The sequence below is a fragment of the Microcebus murinus genome, chromosome 7 (assembly GCF_040939455.1).
Source record: "Microcebus murinus isolate Inina chromosome 7, M.murinus_Inina_mat1.0, whole genome shotgun sequence".
In the NCBI taxonomy this organism is placed as follows: Eukaryota; Metazoa; Chordata; class Mammalia; order Primates; family Cheirogaleidae; genus Microcebus; species Microcebus murinus.
In genome coordinates, this window is record NC_134110.1 from 28,110,155 (window position 1) to 28,134,017 (window position 23,863).

At 53.0% G+C, this 23,863-nt stretch overlaps 1 protein-coding gene across 1 annotated transcript in view; it reads right to left on the reverse strand.

Annotated features, from left to right (window-relative positions):
• The window catches only part of DENND3 (DENN domain containing 3), a 61,620-nt gene that overhangs the window by 9,875 nt on the left and 27,882 nt on the right, over positions 1-23,863 (reverse strand). Inside the window, exons 10-19 of the mRNA XM_012751749.2 lie at positions 22,642-22,738; positions 19,898-20,001; positions 19,119-19,318; positions 17,059-17,580; positions 10,814-11,073; positions 9,630-9,800; positions 9,047-9,176; positions 7,028-7,135; positions 4,147-4,286; positions 1,478-1,638 (exon numbers count right to left, since the gene is read on the reverse strand). Of these exons, the coding sequence (XP_012607203.2) occupies positions 1,478-1,638; positions 4,147-4,286; positions 7,028-7,135; positions 9,047-9,176; positions 9,630-9,800; positions 10,814-11,073; positions 17,059-17,580; positions 19,119-19,318; positions 19,898-20,001; positions 22,642-22,738 (1,893 nt within the window). The remainder of the gene's footprint in view (positions 1-1,477; positions 1,639-4,146; positions 4,287-7,027; positions 7,136-9,046; positions 9,177-9,629; positions 9,801-10,813; positions 11,074-17,058; positions 17,581-19,118; positions 19,319-19,897; positions 20,002-22,641; positions 22,739-23,863) is intronic.

Consider the following 23,863-nt stretch of genomic DNA (forward strand, 5'->3'; position numbering starts at 1 on the left):
CAGTGAGGGGGGGCCTCCCTTGCAGGCTGAGGGAGAGCGGCCCTGCCAGCGCGGTGATATGGGACTTCCGGCCTCCAGAACTGTGCGGTGTCTGCTGTCCTGGCAGCCCAGGACGTTAATGCAATAGTAAAATATGCCGTTTGCTAGAAAGTGGTAAGTGGACAGACAGCAGGAAGGTAGGTAGGAAGTGGGGGTCTGCCTGGGGAATTTGGATGGGGCCAGAGAAACGAACATCCTGGTTCCCCATGGGACAGGCAGGAATGCAGGGGACCAGGCCCCCCTGGACAGAGTGAGCAGGCATGGAGGCCCCAGCCCGTGGGCCAGACCCCAGCTCCCCATCAACAACCTTGGGATGTTGTGGTTCAAATCTCTCGTTTCCCAGGACTTGGTCCCAGGCAGGGTAGGGCTGGCGGTGGAGCAGGGGTTGGGGGATGAACCAGCATAGCCCACGTGATGAGAGTCACGCTCGTCTTTGTGGGGTTCAGAGCCGCCTGTCCCGCACGGCCCAGGGAGGGCAGGACCGAGCTGGCACGCTCAGCTCTGGGCTGCAGAGGGAAAGAGAAACTGGTGGGTTTTAAAATGAGGTACTGGGCTGACCAGGTGCAGCGGCTCACGCCTGTGATCCTAGCACTTGGGAGGCCAAACAAGAGGATCGCTTGAGGCCTAGAAGTTTGAGACCAGCCTAGGTGATAACAAGACCCCATATCTACAAAAACCCAAAGAAAAAATCAGCTGGGCGTGGTGGGGCGCACCAGTAATCCCAGCTTCTCAAGAGGCCGAGGCGGAGGAGCGCTTGAGCCCAGAAGCTGGAGCTGCAGTGAGCTATGATGACTCCATGGCACTGCAGCCTGGGCAACAGAGTGAGACCCCCAACTCAAAAACAAAAACAAAACCCAGAAAACAAAAAGAATTAGGGTACTTCCACTGGAGACCACCACCCGGAAGTGCTTTGCAGAGCACTCAGAGGCTGGCAGGCTCCGCTGGGCAGGACGAGGCCCCCACTTCAGTCCTGGCCAGAGGCTGCAGCTGCTGGCCTTCGGGGACGTTTCTGGGGCGGGGGGGGGGGCTGGGATACAATGACATGTGCAAAATGGAGGCAACGCTGAAAACCGAGGAGAGCCCACACACAAATCCAGATTTCTGATGTCACAATTGGCCTATCTCCTGGAGGGCGGGGGTGTGACCTTCCTGGGCTACCACAGGCCACCACACCCCATGATGACTCAGCAGGGAGGCGAGTGCTGTACCTTTTACTGCCATGCTTAGCCTGGGACGGTCTCCCAAGAGAAACGCATTTCTCTGCACCCGTGAGCAGAAACAGACTGAGAACATCACCGGGCTTTTCTCGTTCCAGACCCGCGTCCCTCTGCACCCCTCGGGGTCCCTGTGGGCACGAACTTCAGGAACCCCACCCTCTGCCGACCCTGCCCCACCCAAGAGCCAAACCATTCCTTCTCCCAGCAGAGCCCACCCGCACCTGGGCGCCTTGTTTCCGTCCTGCACAATCAAGTCCGTGACACTGGAGCGGTGATCCGTGAGCTGCTTGTTGCAGGACATGCTGTGGACGTTGATGATGTAGATGACGGAGTCTTCCGAGCCAATCCACACCTGGTTCTGCTCCACCATCGCCATGCAGTTCTAACGGGGCAGGAAAAACGAGTGTGCATCCACCCTCTGTGCTTCTGTCTATTAATACACAGTTGCCACCAACACTGAAGCAGAGCACCCGGGGACGTGCGGGGTAGGCTTATAATGTTTTCATCAGTCCATCAGCACACAACCTTGTTTTGTGTGTGCTTCTGTTTAAAAGACACCTTGTTTGTTTCTATTATTTTAAAGGTGGGGTCTGGCTCTGTCACCCAGGCTGGAGCTCAGTGGCACCATCACAGCTCTTGGGCTCAAGCAATGCCCATGCCTCGATCCGAGCATCCCTGCTCCGCGATCCCTGGGTCTCACCTGGAACTCCCTGGGCGGAGTCGGACAAAGACGTTTAGCTGGCGGCTTTGCTTTCCATTTTTGCTTCAGTTTTATCATTATCTTTCCTGTCTCCATCCATGATATGTGCAACATTTTGCTGATAGCTGAACAAATGTCTCAGATTTTCAAATGCAAATAGATGTCAAAGAACAAAAGTTACCCCATGTAACTCAGAGGGTGCTGAGGACTAGATGCGGTGCTAGGTGTGGTGGATGTGGTACTAGATATCGTACTAGATAGTACTGATGGTGCTTAATTGTTACTTGTCTTTAAGTCAGAAGAAAGCTCTTATAAAAATTGATAATTTTAATTGTAGCAGTTAAGTATTCCCGGAATTTAGAAAAGGGCGTTAACCTGATGATTTCAGAATTATTCATTTAAAAGAGCCCTTTCTTTTCAGGCATATACTTGAGGATTAGTATAATTTTAGTAAAATATTTTTTCTTTAATTGCCTCAGGATAAGATGTCTTAGATAAACTAAAATGAACTTCAAATTTCAGAGGAAGCAGCATTTTCATGAAATATCATCCAAGTTTTATTCTTGTCAAATTGTATAAAATAGCTCTATAAAACTAGCAGGAAGATATTTTCACATAACTGGGCTAACTTGTTGCTTTAAATGTTACTGGCCTGATTGGAAAGCAGCAGAGACGACTATAAAATGCCACCTTTTGGTTTTATTTTAACTAGGATTTTAAAGTTATTCTACTATTTAAAAGTCTTTGAAATCCTTATAACTAAGAACAAACAGAAAAAAAGTAAATTTAGAATAAGAACAATTTCCTTAAATAATTCTTCTTTTCTTTTTGTTTAAAGCATTATTAGACTGTTTAAAAAATGTTGATTACTATATCGTGGATCCTGTTACTTTATCATCTGAGACCTGTACTGGAATATGGGGAGGAAATAATTTAGCAGTTTCTTATCTTGCTAACATGTGAAGTTTGCCATTCGGGCATGTAAGAGTGATCTTCACCCTCTCAGCAAAATGTATTTGAACTCACAATATTTCTGTTTGATAGCAGTTTCGAAGCATGTTCTGTGCCACAGCTTGTCACATTATCTTTAGATGAGGGAACACAGCCGCCAAAAGTGATTCTTGGCAGTGCCTGACACGTACTTTGGTATATACACTTCACTAGATCATTCTTTTCACATTATGTGTATGAAAAAATAGGTTCTGTCACATTCAAGGAGTGAAGTGTGATTTCCCTAGCAAGACCCCTGGGGCAGTGGCTTCTTTCATATCCACAGAGTATCTCAAATAGCATAAAGCCCACCAGGCAGTAGATGGGTCGATGGGAAAATATTTTGAAAAGTATAAAATGCAATTTAAGTGTGGGCCATAAAGAACATCTGCACACACACAACAGGCAGATGGACGGAGGGTGTGCAGCCACTGCGCGGGGGTCCCACGCCGGCCAAGCAGGGGAAGCTGCCCCGTGAGCCACCACGAGGGCACACGGACCGCAGGAAGGGGAAACGCTCCAGAAATGGTGTCGAGGCAGGAACGGCTGCCGAGGGCCTGGGGAGGCCAGCAAGACGCGGGGCCCAGATTCCACACTCAGCTTCCGCGATGGAAAGAGCTGACACTATGGCAGTGCCCAGACTTATTACCAAAAATGTATTAAATGCCTGTATTACAGGTATTATATACCTGTAAAACTCTCAGAGAAAGTCCCAGCTTGCTTTTATGTGAAGGGATACTGGCTGACCAGTGGACACTGTGAGCTTTGCTGGACCCCGGCCTCGCTGCTACCCGGACGCAGGGCGGGGGTGGCCACCCAGGCTGAGGGGGCGGCAGGCGAGGCATGCGGGCAGCCTAGCGCCCAGCGCGGGATGTGAGAAACGCTCTCAGAGGGAGGCGGGAGGCCTGCGCCCAAGGCGAGAGCAGAGTCCCACTCCTTGTCACCGAGATCCGCCTGTAGACGGCAGTCAGAGGCATTCTCTTCCCCCTGAAATAAGGATGTGTGAGCAAAAGGCAGGGGCCAGCTTACATTTAATTCAAAACCTCAATGGAAATTAAAGGCCTCCTGCCTACTGGGATCGCGAGGCGCCGCGGAATCGCGTGCGTGCTGCTGTCTGTCCGCTGTGGGGCGCCGCTCACTCCGCGCTCAGCCGCGGCTGACTCAAAACAGTCGGAACCGCGTGGCGCCTCAGTCACTCACCAGCTTGGACGTGCCCACTTTGAAGCAGTGCTGGTGGACCGTCCAGGAGGCGGCGTCGTACACGGTCACTCTGCCGTTGTCCAGAGCGCACCAGAGTTTGGGGTGAGCGTCCTCAACTTTCTCTGCTGGGTCCAGGTGCCCTAAAGAGGAATGAACACGAAAACGTCTGAGTGAGAAGCTCTCGACGCATCAGCAGGAATTCTTGCCATCACCTGGGTGTTCGCTGGGCACCTCCTAAGCACCAGGCTCCCTGCTAGGGCTGGAGGCACCAAGAAGAGCACACCTGACGCTGCCCCACCTCGTGCAGCTTAGTCTCAGGAGCGGCCAGACAGAATGGGAGCCAGGCGCCCTGGGGGCACAGGACGGCAGGTTTGCTGAGCCAGGACCTGAGGGTGAGGGAGGTTCCTTGGTGGGCCCAGCACAGGGCGGGAGGGGCGGGAGGGGGCAGGTGGGGGCAGGAGGGGCGGGAGGGCGGGAGGGCCCAGCACAGGGCGGGTAGCTGGAGAGGCCACCGCAGGACCACAGCGCCCCCACCCACCCACACCCTCGCCCAAGTATAGCCCTGCGGCCCCACACCCGCACCAGCACTACTTGGTGTCCGTCTGTTTAATTTTGGCCACTCTAAGGGTATGAAGATTCTGATTTTTTTAAACTGTGGTTTTGTTTATATTTCCCTAATTGCTCATGAGGATGAGGGCTTTAATTAGCCATTTGGATATCCTCTTCTGTGCAGTGTCTGTCTTTTGCCAATTTTTGAACTGAGATGTCTCATTCTCCCCAATTTGTAGCTGTTCTATTATTGTTTTTTATTGTTGGTTTTTATTTTTTTTTTGGAGATGGGGTCTCACTATGTCACCCAGGCTGGAGTGCAGCAGCTACTCCCAGGTGCAAGCCTAGTGTGCTACAGCCTCGAACTCCCGGGCCAAAGCGATCCTCCTGCCTCCTCCTCCCAAGTAGCTGGCACTACAGGCACCACCACTATGCGTGGCTGGCTGTTCTGTTCTTCTTGATATAAACCCGATTCTGTTGTGCTGTACACATCCTTTCCAAGTCTGTAACTTGCACTTGCACTCTATTTAAAGTATCTTTCTAAAATCATTGATTTTAATGTCAAATTCATCAGTCCTTTCCTTTATGGTTAGTATTAATAGTTTTATACCCTGGTGTTATGAATATATTCTCATCTACTATCTTCTAGAAATGTGCTTGCTTTATTGTGTATGTTTGTTTGCTTTTACTGCTCAGGTTAGATTTCGCCCCACTAGGAAGTGACCGCTGTGAGCAGTCTGAGGGGCTCGGTCCTGACTTTCCACGTGGAGACAGTGTCCCCACCGCTAGCGGTGAAGGCAGCCTTGCCGGCCCGGCCCACAGCACCTCCTGTGAGAAATCGGGCAGTGTAGGTTTGCCAGTCTTTCTGGGGGCACCAACCCCATGGGTCTGTCAGCTCCCTTGCGGGAGATGCTGCCCCCCCCAGATGCACACCCCACGCCGTCAGGGCCACCCACCTTCATGCCTGTGGGTGGTTCTCCTCCCTCCCTCCCCGGGGAACCCTGTGCAGTTGCAACCCAAGGCTGGGGGTGGCCAGGACACCCCTTCCTGAGGGCCCAAGGGCTAGCGAAGGCTCCGTCAGCCACGGGCTTCTCAGCCGCCACGAGGGAAAAAGCAGTGTTGTCATTCTTCAAGAAAGTCCCTTCCAGACATTCTCAGAGGGACCACCATGACGGGAAGCCCAGAGTCTAGCCAGCTTTAGTCTGAGGGGAACTGACTGGGATCTATACACCCTCACTTTTAGATGAGATGCCTTGGTGCATCTCAAGGTGCACGAGATGACGAGCCATGTCTCGGTCTCTCTCAGGGGAGACTCCTCACCACGGGCTGCTGGCCCCTCTGGAAGGTGAACTCTGCGGGAATCCCGCTAGCCCTGCCAGGCCGTGGGACGTGAAGGTCACGGAGCGCATCTGTGACACTCACTGTCCGTCCCAGCAGACACAAATACACTGCACACCGGATTTTAAATTCTTTCCTGCCCAGAGCCAAGTTGTTTTCCACACCACAAACCCTGTGTGAAACCCCCCCTGCTGCAATTCTTCACGTCAGAATTTAATAAAAGTGTCCTTGACAGTTGTAACCTATAGCACAACGGGGAGCTCTGTTTACACGCAGACCTTTGGTCACGCTGATTTTCTTCTCCTGTCACCGTCCTAACAGGACTTGCAGGGAACTGCCGCTCTGCGGACGGAAAGCAGATACACAGCCGCGCCCGGCAGAAAAGAATCGTGTTGTCACACGTTCCGAGCAGCAAAGGCCCTGTGTCTGTCCAGTTCCTATGACAACAACTCTCTGAGGTGCCATCACCTCATCACAGTGACAACAGGACCAGATTAAGTAACTTCACAGGGAAACACTGTGAGCGAAAGTGCTTTGTGAACTGCCGGCTGCTGTAGGGCGGGAGGGACGGTGACTCTGGAGGAGGATTCCTGCACTCAGGGCCGGCCCCCACGGCCCTGCTCGTCACCAGGCCACATCCAAGGAGCAGCTGTGACAGCCTCACACGCATCGCTCGGGACTTCACCTCAAAAAGCAAAAGAAGGCCGGGCACCCTGGCTATCCCAAGCAATTGGGGAGGCCGAGGCAGGAGGATGGCTCCAGCCCAGGAGTTGGAGGCTGCAGTGAGCTGTGATCACGCCACTGCACTCCAGCCTAGGTGACAGAGTGAGACCCTATCTCAAAAAAATAAAAACAGGCAGATAAATGTTTTGCCCGAATTTATGCCATGATGCTGTCTCCAGTATTCCGCTTCAGGGCTCACCTTGAACCCAAATCTAAATTTATCAGATTATTTTTAGAAATAGCAGCAATAAACGCCAAGCGGCGTCTGTACCTGGCGTGTACAACAGGATGTCGATGGCCCGCGGGGCCGTCTCTCCGGCTGAAGGGTCGATTTTGTGCTTCAGTGTTTCCGAGGTCGTCTTTGGCACCGCCATGGGCACTGAAAGACACGCACTGTGAGGGCGCCCCTCCCCGACACGAGGGCGCCCATGCCGCCCAGCAGCCGCGCAAAGCTGCTCTCTCTGCAACACGGGTCTGGGGGAGACGTCGTCGCTTGTGAGGAAGCTCTCACTGAGGTCGGCGCTGCAGGCCCCATTGCTTGCTCCCCCGCTGGGGGACACCCCTCAAACGCCTGCCACCTAGTCTGATGTCCGGCCGCACTCGCCCCTAACATAACGAAGGCTGGCAGCGTGGAGATTTGAAACGTGGCTCGTGACGTATTCCCAGACTGAGACCCAGAGATCTAACCCCGAGCACGGTCTCTCCGCCGCAGAACCACGAACATTCGGGGCTGGGTAACTATGCTGTGGGCATGGCCCGCACCCTGCGCACGTGGGACGTGAGTAATGTCCCCGGCCTCTGCTCACGAGTGCCAGGAGCAGCCCCCACACAGCCACAAATATCTCCAGCCGTTGCCACATGCCTCCTCCAGGGGCGGGGTGCAAAGTCACCCCCAGTTAAAAGCCACCACACCGGAGGACACTCTTCCACGGTCCTCTCTCCAACAACGATTCCAGATAAAACTGAAAACGGCCCTGGCCCAGACTGTCCTGAGACCAGACTGCTGAGACGTGGCCCCTCTGCCCACCCGCGGGCTCCTGCAGGGGGCTCCCCACCGCTCAGTCGCCCAGTCTGGGGTGTCCGGGGCTGTCCCTTAGGCGCCACTTCCCTCCCTGCATCTCACTACACTCACACCAACCCGACGAGACTGAGCCCATCACCCCCATTTTAAGGGAGGTAAGAAAACGGAAACGCATCGACATTCAGTGACGCCGAAGGTCACACCACGAGCAGGTGGGCGAGCAGGACCCCACGTGGGTCTGGCAGCTGCACCAAGACATGGTGAGCGCTAACTGGCTTCTCTGCCAACACCTCAGTCATTAAGTCTTCCGTTATTATTTAATTTTGTGCGTTTCTAGACCCAAAGCTATTAAATTAAGCTCAGGGCCATGTGTCACGCAACTTCACCTCAGAAAGCTTCAAACACAGGAAAATGTCTCATAATTTGTTAACGAGGATCAGGAACTACAGCACGCTCTGACCCTGACCCCGAGCTCGGATGGCTCCCCCTTTCCCGTCACACGACTGGCAGGCGAGGACTGACAGTGAGTGTCACCACTTGCCGAGTGTCACCACTGTGACTGTGTAAACTGTTTAGAGAGGAGTCAGAAGGCTTTCTAGGAACGCTGCACAAATCCTAGACTTGAAAATCATCTTCCAAACAAAATAATCTGAGCCAACACCAACCTCCATGCAGTCCTAGAATGAGACAGTCACATGTAAACCCCCAGCAAGGAGACCACAGAACTCCTGTCTGGGGAACTGACTGACCAGGAAAAAAAGATCTCGACATCCGGGGCCTGTCCTCACTCACGTGGTGGGGGGTTCACCAGCCAACAGGCCAGCCGTGCACACCGGGTCCCGGCTTCTGGGGGGGGGGGTTCCCACTGCCAGCCCTGAGACCAGCTCTCCAACCAGTCCAGAGAGTCCCTGAACCACTCAACAGCCTCCCACAGATTTCCATTCCACTTACGCCAGCCAGAGCAAAGTCTGCTGTCTGCAACTGAGAATCGCGGCAAACACCTTACCCTGGACAACAGGACGCTACCCAGACATGAAAACTACAAGGTGCCTTAGTGTGCCCTGACAAGCAAAGAGCTGCAAGGAACACTGTTAAGTAAAAAAAGGAAAGATATAGAATAATATGTGGTATTCAGAAATAAATTAAAAAGTATAAAAGAAAAAAATTAAGAAACTTGGGATCAGTTTAATAAAACAAATGTCAACTGGATAAAATCACTTAAGACATATTCAGGGCAACACTCCTCCATCAAACACACACTCATCTTACGTTCGTTCTTCATCTTGTTGAAGTAGGATAACTTGGAGGCGGCGTAGATGGCGCCTTGAAAATGCAGCGTGCCAACGACAGCGTCCATCAGCAAGACGTTGGTCAGCGCCTGCTGGACGTACTGAGGGTCCTAGGACAGAAACGTGCTTTTCAACACAATGGCAGCCAGTGAAGCCAGCGAACGACACGACCTTGTCACATTATGTAAAATGATACTTCTAAAGGCGCGTTTTTTTCAAAGCAATGTGAAGAGTTTAAATGAATGACGAATTTGGGTTTTATGTCATATTGTTTTCTCTTATTTAAGACAGATATTGTTTATACCAGGGGTCGGCAAATGTTTTCTGTAAAGGCCACGTAGTAAAAACATTTTTAGGCTTTGTGGACCATAAAAATCTCCGTGTGACTACTCGGCTGTGCCTGTCATTGCAACACGGAAGCAGCCCCGGACGTTTTATAAACAAACAGGCAAACAAGACCGGAGCCGCTGAGCTCCCAGCTGAGCGCTGCCGTGCGGCCCCTACTGGCGAGACGCGCCTTGAGCTAGCTGCAGGGAAGGGCAGAGGAGACCCGCGTCTCGCACCTTGTAGTCATCGGCCAGCTTCTTCCCGGCCCACATCTCCTTCACCATCAGGTGCCAAAGGTCGCACTCTGCTTTAAGGTTAGCTTCAAAGACTTCTTTCTTGGACACCATTTTAATTTTCAAAGTGGGTATTCTCCGAAGTAGAAACGCGACTGTGGTACATTTGACCTCCTACAGAGGCAGAAAGAGAAAAGAGAATTAAGTGAAATCACATGCAAAGAACATCTGGATTAATGACAGGAAGAAAGCAAAGGAAGCTCTGAAACGAAGGAGCAGCTGGTCTAAACCACCGCCCCCCTGTCAGCCGTGCTCCGAGCAGCGCCCAGGGGGAGAGAAGACGGCCCGTAGGACCTGGCAGTGGTATGTCTACCCGGATTCATGCACAGGGACTAGGCCAGTGTTTAAAGGTGGTGCATTTGTTCACATCCTTAAATTCTTCTCTTCTTTGGAATTCTAGGAGAAAGGCTGGCAAAGCAGGTGTGGGAAAGCAAACTGCAGGAAAATAGCAAGAGATGGGTCCTCGGGCCTGGCACTTACCGTGGGCTGCAATCCTGGCTTCCCTGCCTCTCCTATTCCTGTCTATCCGCAGCCGACTACACAGACACTGACACACCCACCGTGCCTCTCAGAGTCCTCTTAAATTTGGGGAAATAACTATAAGGCATGAGATGAATCAGGATCACAAATCAGATTTCCTCGACAGGGTAAATGACTATCTCTAAAATCTCATGTTAAAACCGTTAGGAAACTTTTAAATTGTTATAAAATAAACGACATGTGCCAGGTAGGAGCGTGATTAGAAAATGTGAGATATAGTAGCTCACAGAGGCTGGCACATGGCAGTTTCTCAGTGAGCATCTTATGGATGAATTAATTTCCGTGATTCTCCTATTTTTCTCCAATTATGACTTCTGCCTGCATGGCTGCTTACTTCTAGCCTCCTAAATGCAAGTCGGTTGTATTAGAAAATCAGCAAGAGACGGACAGTTACTGCTCTGAGCACGTTACGTGCTGAATCTGTTCAGTCCTCACAACGATGCCACTAGGAAGGTACTGTGATGATTCCCATCTTACAGATGGGCAAGCCGAGGAACAAGAGGCAGGCGGCTCGCACAAGGGCTGCAGCGAGTACTTGGTAGCCTGTCCCAGCTGACAACCAGGATGCCTGGCTGTGCTCCCCTTACCTCTATATTTCTGAAGGTAGAAATCTCCACGTAGCCTGGTCTCCCTTCAGTCAGGAGGAACAGGCGCTTCTGGGTCATGGCGATCTTGCCAACACCTAGACTTGTCTTGACGGAGCTCGACAGCTTATAAACACACTCGTTTTTATCCAGATGTTCCATCACCGGCCAAGGCACACTGACCTCCTGGGCTTCTGCTTCCGTCTCCTTCCAGCAGTTGTAGAAATCTTTGAATGTTTCTGGGTCGATTTGTTTCTGCTGCCCTTAGTTTTGTAAGAAGAAAAGAAGGACGTCTTACAGCCGTATAGGGAGGGAACGGCAGGAACTTCTGTGTCACCTTAAGAAACAGTGCATTACCCCAGCACATCAGCAGGTGGCGCAGCACGCAGGGCTACCTGGATAAAAAAGCCTCAGAAGACCTTTTCCAGGTACCTTCCCCGGCAACCCCAGGTGTAAGGGTGGGCATGCGGTCTACAGTAAGCCCCTGATTCAGGGATGGCTGTGTGACCCAGGCCAGGTAGTCACAGCATTTGGGTGCTCCTCCCTCAGCTGGCTTCCTGGAGTCCTGAGTCTCGCAGAGCCCACCAGGCCCCTCATGCTCTGGGCAAGGACACTCTCTTTTCTTATGGTGGCAAAGACCTTCCTCATCCCAGGAACTGGTAGCCACCATCCTAGGGCCAGCAGGGGAGTTAGTCCTACAACAAAGATAACGCTGCAGAGACCAGATCCTTGGGGACACTCCCATGCCACCAGATCAGCCTTGCCTGGAACCTGCCCTCCCTCAGCACTCTTTGGTTGTGAGCAAATAACTCACTTTTATTGTTTGCAATCAGATCATCTTAGTTGATGCAATAACCTTCCCAAATGTCCAACAGTCATGGGCTCTGCAGTCGCAGAGAGCCCCACGTCTGAAGCCCGGCGTCACCGCTGCTTACAGCGCGACCCTGGTCTGAAGCCCGGCGTCACTGCTGCGCACGGCGCAACCTCAGGCAAGACACAAATCCTTTTCTGTAAACTGGAGAAGGGAAGACCCCTCAAATCCCATGCAACTGCTAGTAAGTCCTGCCAGTCCCAATCCCCCTTTCCCGACAGCATCCCTGTCTTAGCTCATGATCGCCTCCATGTCCTGAGCCTGTCTGTTCCTCTCTCTGCCCCCACAGGAGGCAGCTCCCTCAATCCTGCCCAGGAACATGCCCCTCCATGGCTCCTGCCTTCACAGCCGCCCCTGCTCGCAGCCTCGCTCTACTCAGCACTCAGAATGACTTTTCTAAAATGCAAGAGGGAGTTCCCATTCCCTTGTTCAGACACTTCAGGGCTCCTTGTCTACACCAAGCCCCAAATTCCTCCATGATCAGGCCCCTTTTCCCCTTCACACCCTACATTCCAGCCATACCAAGTATGTTTCCAAAAGAAGCTGTGTTGTTAAATGTCTCTGCACACACAATGCTTCTCCTGGCTGCTCAGACCTGAAAACTCCTACCCATCCCTCAATACCCAGGTGAACACACCCACGTGCAGCCTTCCCTGATGAGGCAGAGTCATCCTGGACAGGACGCTACCGAACTATGCACACACTTCCCTTATGGCACCACCGCATCCAGGAACACTGGCTACGTACCACAGTGTATACAGAAAACCACATAATCCTCACAACCATCTTATGAGGTACAAATCAGGAAACTGAGGCATGGAGAGGAAAGCCCCTTGCTGGGAGAGCCAAGCACTGAGGCCAGGCACGGTCCACTCAGAGCTGTGCTGCCACGTGTTATGGGTCTGCCGTCACCGCTTGAGAGGACAGAACCTGTGTCCTCCCCGTCCCCAACCTGGCTAAAAGCCCGGATCTGAAACAGCAAAAGATGTGGCTAAAGTCCCACCTCGGCCCTGTCCCTGCTCTGACTCCAGAGCAAGGTGTCAACGGTGACAGTTATCGAGAGAATTTGCTCTTGTGGTCACAACTGAGCCTGGACAACTCAGTGGTCACAGCAGCAACTTGTAAGAGGCCCGCCCCGTGAAGGGGGTGGCACTGTCACGGGCTGACGTCTGCATCTTCCTCCTACCTGGGGGACTGTGGCGCCATGGGAACCGCGATGACCAGGTCGGGCTTCACCACACGGCGTGCAGGCGCCAGGGTGCTTGCGGGAAAACCTCCACCGTGTGATGGGATTTCAACTTAATTCTTTTTCTTTTTGCTTATCTGTATTTTCCAACTGGTTTACAATGGTTGTATACTGCATACTTTTTTTCTTTTAAGTTTTAAAGTCACACTGGCTCTAAACACAAAAGAAATATACAACAGTAAGGGTGTCTACGCACTGAACTCTGACCTTTTTTCTCTCTTGCCCAAATTCCTTTCTAAGAGGCCTGATGAGTCATGCCTAGAAATGATAAAATCTCATCAAATGGGTTTTCATTAACCCGGTATAACATGGCTCACTTTCCAACCTGACTGGTCTAGCGTCACAGGACACGGCAGACCCCCTTCTTTTAACTCGGGCATCCCCCTCCACTGACCCCCGTTCTTTAGACAAAGCCTCACTCTTCCAGCCAGTTGCCAACCACGGAATCCCCAAACCCACCCATGACCTGTAAGCCCTGCCTTGAGATGTCCCACTTTTTCAGTCTGAACCAATGTAAACCTTCCATGTACTGATTTATGGTTTTACCTGCAATTCCTGTCTCCACCAATGTGTAAAACCAAACTGTGACCTCAGGCACACCTTCTCAAGACCTCTTGGGACTCTGTTCCCCAAGCAGTGGTCACACATACCCGGCTCAGAATAAACCTCTTTAAATTATTTTACAGAGTTTGGGTTTATTCTGTCAACACATTGTATGATATTTAAAAAGAAGCCACCAAAGAGGACAAAGAACGAGGACATCTGTGCACTTCAAGGGACAGAGCCTGGCAGGCCAGGTCTCTGCAGCCCCCTGTGCTGGGCAACAAGGTCATCGGGGTCACAGGGTATGCAGGGCGTCCCATGCCAGCGTCCCTCTTCCATTTTAGAAATACTATTCAATGCATCTGCCTTTGTTGGGAGCATCTCTGTCTACACTTCCCAAGGGTTCTGAGTCACTGGATTTAAATCAGAAGCCCTTGTTATATTAACCAACATCATTAAGACGATGTTTAGGTTAGTAGCCAAGGAAGGAAAAGCCAAGAAACAGGAAGACGCAAGCAGGGCAGTGAGAGTGAAGCGCAACACCATTACTTATGAGAGCCGCGGTCAAAGAGATCTGACGGGGAGCCCGGAGCCAAGGGTCCCGTCCCCTGTGCACTCAGGACAAATCCACAGCAGTCACTGGGGCCACGTGGAACAAAGCCTGTGTCACCAGAACGTGGAACAGCTTCCAGTGCCGGCCTCCAGTGTGAGGGGCCTGGTGGGCTCTGGACAGTCAGGACCCAGAAAGCCCAGCTGCAGGGAGAGCAGCCAGACCAAGGCCCCCCAGCAGGCACGAGGCAGCACTCCCGCGGCCTCACACCGCCAGGGCTGCAGCGGAACTGGACAGCGCTGCCCGCAGCCACAGTGCACACCCACCGCCATGCACACCACAGCTGCTGGGTTCACACCGCGGCCGCCATGCAGTCCATGGCAACTGTCAGGCACACAGTTGTGGCACATGCCCACGCCAACGTGCTCGTGCCTCATTTGCCTGCAATTTTCACAAAAGTGCCAGACTGTTTGCCTGTCATCCACACACCTCCAACACGACCCCTCCCGCTCGTCACGGTAGCGTGCAGGTGGTGTCACATGGGAGGTGCGGCACAGCCATACGGAAGGACGCACACACCCGCGTCCCTGTGCAGAGGCACCTCGCGGGCAGCTGCAGTGGGGGACATATCGGTCCTGCACGGTTAACGGTGGACTTCACATATTTGACCATTAAAATGTGTAATGATGACACTGCAGTAGCTTTTTGAATAAAATCTCATATGTATACTTTAGCTTTGACCAAATACTAATTTTTAAAAAAAATATACAGCCATTTGGCCAAAACACGTATTATACTTGAGGCTGCTTCACACTGGTAACTTCAGGCCCAGCTTTCCCAGAATCAAGCCCAGTTCCTGACCTACTCTGCCACACAGAGGAGGCCAAGGTGACACAGGGCTGTTGATGGCATACTCGTCATCGGCAAGTCTGCGAGCCCCTCCCTGACGTCCTTTCTGTCTGGGACTGCCGGGCCGGCCCACACGCCCACCGTCCGGGCTCCCTTGCAGCTGCAGCCACGTGACTCGATCCTGCCCAGTGAGAGGAGGGCACAAGTCACTGTAGGGGGCAGGAGGGCCTCGAAAGAGGGACAGACCCCCTCTTCCTGCAGGGAGGGCAGTGGTGCCAGGCCCTCCAGCCGTGTCCGACTGAGACGACAGGCCGTGCTGGCAGCAAGTAGGGGCAGAAGGAGCCTGGTCCCGGACACCACCAAGGAGCCACTGTGCTCCTTCTGGACTCTGCTCACCTGAGAACAGTCACGCCCAGTGCGGTCCAGCCACTGCCTGGCCCCACCTGGACTCCTGCGCAGCACCGGTCACGCCACAGATGCTCGAGTGAAACGTGTCCCACCGTGCCCTGCTGGCGGCACGGTGGCATTTCACCGCAGGACGCCCGAGCGCAGCACACGCAGTGGGCCCCGAGTGTCTGCCCGACCTCACCTCCGTCAGACAGGGACCAGCGAGCACACAGTCGGATCTCGCCGGGCAGGGGGAGACACAGTGCACACGCAGACGCACACACCCCGCGTGTCTGTCCTCCAGAGGACACAGACGAGAACAGCGACCAAATCCACACTCTGCAGAACTTATTCGTAACGAGGAGGAGATACCTGCCATGCCTGTTGTCAGCAAAGACGGCTTTTCCAGAGCACATAAAGAACCCCCACAGGCCGGTGTGGTGGCTCACACTTGTAATCCCAGCGTTTTGGGAGGCTGAGGCAGGAGGATTGCTTGAGGCCAGGAGTTTGAGGCCAGCCTGGACAACTCAGTAAGACCCTGTCTCTACAACAAATAAAATAAAATTTAAAAATTAGCCAGGCCTCGTGGCTTATACCTGTGGTCCCAGCTACTTGGGTGGCTGAGCCGGGAGGGTTGCTTAAGCTTGGGAGTTTGCGGTTACAGCCAGCTATGATGCCACTGCACTCCAGCCTGGGCAACAGAGTGAGACCCTATCTTAAAAAAAGAAAAAAAAAAAAAAGAACCCCCTACGAATCACTCAATAAGGAAAAGAGAACTATCGCAACGTAAATGTGCAAAGACCACGCAAGGGGGTCTCACAGAAAAGCGAGCAGAAGGCTCGTGAGCGCATGCGCACACGCTCACTGGAAACCCAGTGCGGTGTCATTTCACACCTGCCAGAAGTGCAAAGTCTGATGCTGCCGGGGAGGCCACCTGTCAGCAGGGCGGCCCCTGGAGGGGAGCAAGGCAAAACGCAGCCCAAATGACAGCACTGGCTCCCCAACCCAGCCTCGGGGCACAGGTCTGGGAAGAACTGGTCCCCAGACACTCAAGCAGGCAGGCCCAGGGACTCCCTGCGTCACTGTTTGAATAGGTAAAATAAAGGGACACCCCTTGACAGTGGAACGGGTGATCGAATGCGCTCTCCTCCCACACTACGGCAACAGCAGTGGCAGCGAATAAACTAGATCTACGCACAGCAACAGATACGTTTTGAAAACATAATATCGAATCAAACAGTACTGTGCAAACTGACGCCCACGATGTGACAGTATTCATGGGTGGCATGAACACAGGGACCTACGTGCCGTGTCTGGACACATCCCTTTGTAGCCAACGGTCAGCAGAGGAAGTCAGGGCGGGGATAGCGGCTCCCTTTGGGGAGCAGAAGCGTAACAGGGCTCCGACCCAAACCCAAGACCACTGCCCAAATACGGGAGGCGTGGCCGCCGTCAGATCCAGGTGGAGGACCTGGCGTTTGTCACACTGTGTCTGTGCTTCTGTGCCTGCCCGAAGCATTTCCACTGAGGCCACGATTCCATCCACATGACGATCAACCCTCTGGGGACATGGAAAGCCCTCAGGTCCCGTCCTACGTCCCCACGTCCTCCCACCACAACGAGCACAGCTCGTCTTTAAGACGTGGGAGAGGGACACTGCCCCAAGGCAGCGCCTGCCCCACCATGCCTGGTAAGTGCCATCGCACCGTGGAGGTCTCACCTGTGACCGTCACCCACCTGGCCGCCACTGTTGCCTGTCTCTGGGTGTGTAAATCACACGACAGCGTCCTCCACCTTCTTACCTACAGTCAGCGCCTCAAACAGCCGGTGGATGATGTTGGCGTCCTTCACGATCCCCGATTCCTGGATCCGCTTCACGAAGTCCTCCAGCTGCATGTGCTTCCTGGGCAGCTCGAAGTTCTTCACGTGGTCGTCGGCCTTCGGGGCCTCGCCCGGCTGGTCCAACACCTGGCTAAGGAGCCTCTTCAGCTCGGGCGTCCGCTCGGCCTGGGCGCGCTCGGGCGCAGACAGGGACGCCACCGTCCTCCGAACCAGATCAGCAGGAAAAATCTGTATGTCTGTTTTGTACAGATTCTGGAAGTCCAAGAGGGCGTTCAGCAGCTGTCCTTGCATCAGATGCACAAGTCCTCGCAGGTAGAAATACCGGGCCAGGAGCAGAGAGTTCTCTGGGGCCAGAAAGTTTATGGCCTTACTCAGCAGGGTGACAAAGTCCGAGTAATACGCCTGGACACACTGGCTCACCAGGGGAAAGTGGATTTCTGGAATCTTGAATGTGTACGTGGATTTAGGGGCCACATTCAGAACTAAAAACCGAAGGGAAGAGAAGCATACAGTCAGCACAGGCCTTAGAAATGAACACGTGCACCTGGCACATCACGGTCGAGGGCAACGTTTCCGGGCCCTGGATGTGAAAAAAAGCAAGAACCGGTGCGCCTCTTCCAGAAAGCTCCACGCACCCCCAGGAAGATGGAGAGGCCACTCGTTTTGCTTCCACAGCACCCCGAGAATAACAGAAGCTGGCATTCGTTGAACAATTTTATTTGCTAGAACTATTAATACTAAATTGAAAAGTGGTACTGAGGCTTCATTTGAGGATTAAGCTAACAACACAAACCAAGATGTACTCGCTAGGCAGGATCGAGCCCTTTAAAATCATTGTTTCATTTACCTTAAAGATAACTCTGGGACATGAGTGTTATTATTCCCATTTTGCAGATATGGAAACTGAGGCTTCCACAACCTAGGTCACTTGGGTCACTTGTTCTGAGTACACAGCTACTGAGTGCTGGAGCCAAACTCACACCAATTCTTTCCTCAAATACCAAGGGGCCTCCCAGGTGCTAAGTGCCAACAGGGTGCTAGTTTCCTCTCCTCCCAAACGCTCCAGTGGGCTGGGAGACCCAAGGAGCGTCAGGAGCTGCAGTGTGAAGGATCAGAGGGCAGAGAAAGCAAAGCACATTTGTTCCCCGGGTGGGTGAGCACAGGGCACCTGCAGACCAAGGGGCTGTACAGAAGAGGAACTGCAGAACCAGAGGGGAGGTAACCTGCCCGGGGTCAGATAGCCGGGAAGTGGTTATACAGAAGACTCAGACGCAGTGTCGGCCCCCAGGATGCTGGCTCTGAGCTATGACGCTTAGCTGTTAAAGGGAAATGCAGCATTTCATTTGCACACGCTGCCCCTGCCAGGCAATGCCCCGTGGGAGTCACCAAGACGTGGTGCTCATGCAGCTTCGCTCGGGAGGCCCCACTCACCCCTGCTGTCACAGCCCGAGACAGTGGCCACCAGGGGCCCCAGGACTCCGACAATTACTCCCAACCACTGTGGACAGAATGTGCCTCCCCTAGACTACGCGGCTTAGCTCAGGCTCCCCACGCATTCACCTCTCTGCTGAAAAGTCACTTCCACAGTCACAGCCCCATCACGATCCCCAACCCTGCTCACCTCGCTCCCGCCCCTGGAATGTCAGCTCCAGGAGGGCAGGGGCTCCGAGCTCCTTTACAGCATCTAGAGAGTGCCTGGCACTCAGCAGGGGCCTAATCGTTGCTGCATCCCATTACACATTTATACACGTGAATATGTGTTTTACATGTACACATGATACGCATGCACACACACACACAGGCACAATGCATATATATGAAAGATACCAAAACTGCCCAGAGCCGTTATCCTTAGCGGTGACACTGGGTGACAGAAAATACAGGCAAGAAATAATTTTCCATAATCAACACAGTTTGGAAAACATTCCCTTCTTCTGAAACAAGTGTGGTTTCTTTCAACGACTCGTGCTGCTGGAATCGAGTGACCCCGAGGCAGCCCCACCAAAGGGCGTCTCCCCACCTGTGCTGCTGCCCCTACAGCCCGCAGTGTCCACCAGCCGCAGCGACGAGTTCTTGGGCACCAGCTCGGGCGTGGCTATGTCCTGCAGGTTGGGCATGCTGACCACCATGCGCCTGCGCGCGACGTGCAGGGGCGAAGGCTTCCTCGAGGCCATTTTCTCAATTGTCGGCCTTCGTGGACTTATAAGCGTCCCATTTATTCTGGGGTCGAAAAAAGCAACACTTTAACTTTGTAAATACAATAATGATTGAAGGCTAAGCCTAAACTCAGTATTTTTCCACCGTAACAACCGGTGTCTGCTATTCTTGCACGGAAGTGGAAAACAGAGCAGTAAGAGCGTGTTGCCTAAATCTGGCCATGTGCAGTCTAAGGGGACCCAGACTGCACCCCCAGAAAGACCACAGTGTGGGAAGCGAACAAGAGCACCGTCTGCAGGGTACACCTGTGTGAGGCGGGCCAGGAAAAGCATCAAGGAAGAGAGAAAGCAGCCTTTGAGGCTGGGGAAACGTGGGGAGAGGAAGCAGGGAGTTGCGAGAGCAGCAGGAACGAGGACCCGGGGCACGAACCACAGGGCCCGGCTACCGTCGGGAACGGCAGAGTAACCCCAAGACCCAGAAACACACAGGGGACAGCTTGGTTGTCGCCACCCAGCTCATTATGAATTTCCAAACGCCAGACTTTTCCCGGTGAATTTGTCATTCATCCACCCAAATAATCCCGTGTTACTTGAACATCTTGCTCCCCAAGGAGCTGTGTGTCCAAAACACGAGGGGACGCACCTGTCCTCCTCAGACTGGGTGTTGAGGTCCATCCGGGTAAAGGCGTCCATCATCCTGTTGAGCCGGGCTTTGAGGAAAGAGTGAAACATGTAGGTGTCTAGAACCTGGAAGAGACGGGGGCGAGTCACCGCCATGCGCTCGAGTCCTGCGTCTGCTGCCAAAGCCTCCGGGAGCGCTTTGCCCCGCCGATGGGGAGCTAGCTACCAACTAGCTCCTCTGGACAGAAGTTCCTGAAAACAGTAGCTCCTCAGTTTGTCCTAACCTACAAGACCATCCTGCAGCTCCTCGCCTGCCATCCTGACACACATGGCCACTCTCCGCACCTGACAATTCACAGAAATTTCAAGAGCCCAAACCACCTCGCCCCCTGCGACCGCCGGCTCCGTGGCGCGTGCGCCTCCTCTCGGATCCTCAGGTCGGGGCGCCGCAGGTCCCCTCCACGCTCCGCACCCCAGCAGGCACTCTGTCTGCGGCCCTTCTGCTGCCAGAAGACGCCCACGTTCTCACGTTACCCAACGGCTACGGGGCTCTCATCTTAAACGAGAATCTCCCCGCAGCCACGTCTGTCTCCACCTTGACGCTGGCTCTCCGCTGACCGTGGGCACGCGGGCACGTGGCCTAGAGAGGGGGCGGCTGGAGGCCGGCAGGCCACCCACGACAGCCAAAGAACGGGGGTCACAGTGCCCAGATCCACACGGGGGTCAGAGAGGGACAAGCAAGAAAAACCTAACATGCAAACCGCCCGCAGAAAGACAAAGGAAGGGAACAGGCTGTGCAGGAGGGGGAGGCGTGAGGTTCCTTGGCCAGCTAGAGAACTCGGGGATAGGGGCCAGTGGCCCCCTGCCCGCAGCTGGGTGGGCTGCAGACCTGGCCAGATCACCAGGGAAGGCCAGATAAGGATGCCAAGGAAAGTTGCCGAGCAGACCCGAGGAGGAGAGGGAGGCTCGAGGAGCTCAGCGGAGGCCCAGTCACGGCGGTTATGAAGCGGGCCGTGCGCTCTGAGTTCTGGGCCTCTCTCTGACCCCCAGGTTCCATTTCTTGGACCTTCCCATGCTCCTTTAGTGGACTGGGTCTCGGGGTTCTGGGGCACTGTTCCCGGGGCCGTACCAGTTCCTGTGGTGCGTGACGTGGGAAGAGGGGGTTACGCAGCGGTCCTTACATTTATCACGTACAAAACCCACGCCACCTCTGCAGGTGCCAGCCGGGCCCAGGCCACCATCCCTGTCTGGGATTGTCCCCACAGCCCCAGCTGCTCTCTCAAGTTCACTTTCACCCCAGAGCATCCTAAGACACAGTCGGATGACACTCCTAACAGCTGGGTCTGAGCATCTGGGTCACGCCTCTGCTCCAAAGCCTCTAGTGGCTCCACTGGCTCTCACACGACCTTCAAATGAACGGGATGAACCCAAAATGGGAACTCCAGGAGGCTGAGCCACGGTGTCCAGGAGGCCGAGCCACGGCGTCCCCGACAGCTGTGTCCTTACGACCCAGCCTGGCGTGCACAGAACTGGGTACCACGCACGGTTCCTGCTCAGTGAATATTCACTGAATGAACGATTGCAGGTGTTTTCTGCTCCTCATGTGCACAAGCAGAAGAAATGACTGTCACACGTGGAAACACTGAGTCCAACACAGCCAGGCCATGGAGAAAGCCACATATTATAATAATGAAAGAGGCCATGAGCAGTACGTAAGGTTCAGATAAACCCTCCTGATGTAAACTATGAGGAAACATGATAACTTGGACAAAGCAACTGTCTTCAGACGCTGGACAAAGGCAGCCCAGGACTGGCTCCTTGGGTGGAATAGCGGCTCAGGCTCACGCTGCCCGGACTTTGAGCTGAGGGGACAGATGGGGGCTCATGGAGGCTGAGGCAGAGAGCATTCCCGGGGTCTCCTCAAGCCCTTGCTGAACACAGAGGTGTCACACGCAGGGCAAAACCACACAAAACGATGCAAAGAACCACTGGGAAGCTGTAAGCAAACGATTCCCTGAGCACACAAGGGCAGAGCAGTATGTGCTCCAAACAGCCACAACTCAGAGTCCTGGCTCATTGCTGGGTCCTTCATGAGCCACCCAGTGGGCACCTGCCCCGAACTGTAGAAACAAACCCCTAACAGGTCAGGGGGATCTGCGGCTGCAATCGCCTGCCCGAGAAGCCCCAAATGTTACTTTCTGTGACAAACGCTGAAACAACCCAAATGCTCATTAACGGGGAGACAGAAAAACAAAGCGTGCTGCGTGCCCACAGCGGAATATTCCCAGCAACTAAAGGAGCAGGCTGCCGAGACCCGCAGCAGCACGGACCCGCCCCAGGCAGGACACGGAGCGCGGCCCGTGGGACTGCACTGCACGAGCCTCTGAACTGGCAACCCTGGTGACGGGGACACGCGCAGGTCAGAGGCTGCCCAGGGCCAGGGGAGTTGACCGGGACGATGGGCGTGTTCTATGTCAGACTGAGGAACTGGCTACACAGCTTTGCAGATTTGTCGGAATGCATCAAACCATACACTTAAAATGGGTGTATTTTATTATAAATAAATTATACTCTATAAAACTGATTTGAAAACTAAGAAAGGGCCAAATGATCAAACGGAACCATGCTAAAACAAACTTTCTGAAAAAGCTACTACGCTTAATAAAACAGTAGATGTTGAGAAAACTTATCTTGAAAAATGTTTAAACACAGAAAAGTGTGACAGATTGAACACACACGGACACACTCAAATCCCACGTCTCTTACCTGTTTATAAAACCACTGATCCCCTGGAGCTCTTGTTTTAAGAAATTCTTCACTATTAAATACTCTATGTTCATAATTTAAATGATTCTTCACTTCCCTAAGAAAGAGAAAGGATCATCTAAGTGCTGAAGTATTTTCAAGTACAAGAAAAATATCACTTTTAGTAGCAAAAGAAAAATTACAAGAAATACAGACTTTGGGGAGCCCTGATCTTCAGAAAGATTATTCTGCCCTCCAAAATGGTGCGGTGTGGATGTCCTTTGTGGTCAAGTATCAGTTCCCCTCCAGGAGAACGAAGCTCCAGGAGAGAGTGTGGCTGTCCTCCCTGTCCCCCAGCCCCGCCGCCCGTCATGCAAATTAAGCTGGAAAATTCAATTACTGTCCCTGTATGTGGACTCAAGTTCAAGGTGGTGACAACAGAGGAGGAGCTGCTCGGCTCAGCCACCAGCCTGCCTGGAAAAGTTACTTTGCCTCTTTGGATCCCCGTTTCCTCATCAACTGTTCCCAATCCATGGGGATTTCAGCACGTGACCTCCCCGACCTAAATATTCCACAAGTAGAATCAGTAACCTTATGGGGCACATTCAGGACGTCGTGTGCTCACTGTTTTCTTCTGATGTGAGGGGGAAGAAATTATTTCATCTAGGGGAAATGAAGTTGTATAATCTGCCATCATATTTTCTGCTTTTTAATCAACTCATTGAGCTTGTAAAGTGTTCTTTAAAAACTACCTTGTTCATGAAAGATTTTGTCTTCAAAGAACAAAAGGAAAACAACATATTCAGGACCACACTGATTATGCTGCTTTGAGCAGCAATAATACCCCCTGTCTGTAATACACCATCCCATTTTTTCCCTAATAAATTATTTTCTCTGTATAAATAAATACATCAAAAGAATAAGGCCATCAACGTTCCCATTCTGGAGCAAGCACACAGGGCACTATCAGGCCAGGGGAGCTGCGCTAAGCCCCTGCCAGGCAGAAGGCCTCCAGCAGACGAGACCCGGCGTCGGGGCGCTTCCTGTGCCACCGGACCCGGGAGAAAGCAGCAAGGAGGAGAGAAAGATGCTGCAAGAGAAAGAGAACAAAGGGTTGGAAGAAAGAAAAGGCCTAAAGGCTCTTGCACTAAAAATTACTTATTTGCAAAGCTTTGGTACAAGGTTGGGCATATGTTCACCGTACATTCCTTAAACGGCTGCACATTTAGGCCAGAAATAGCAA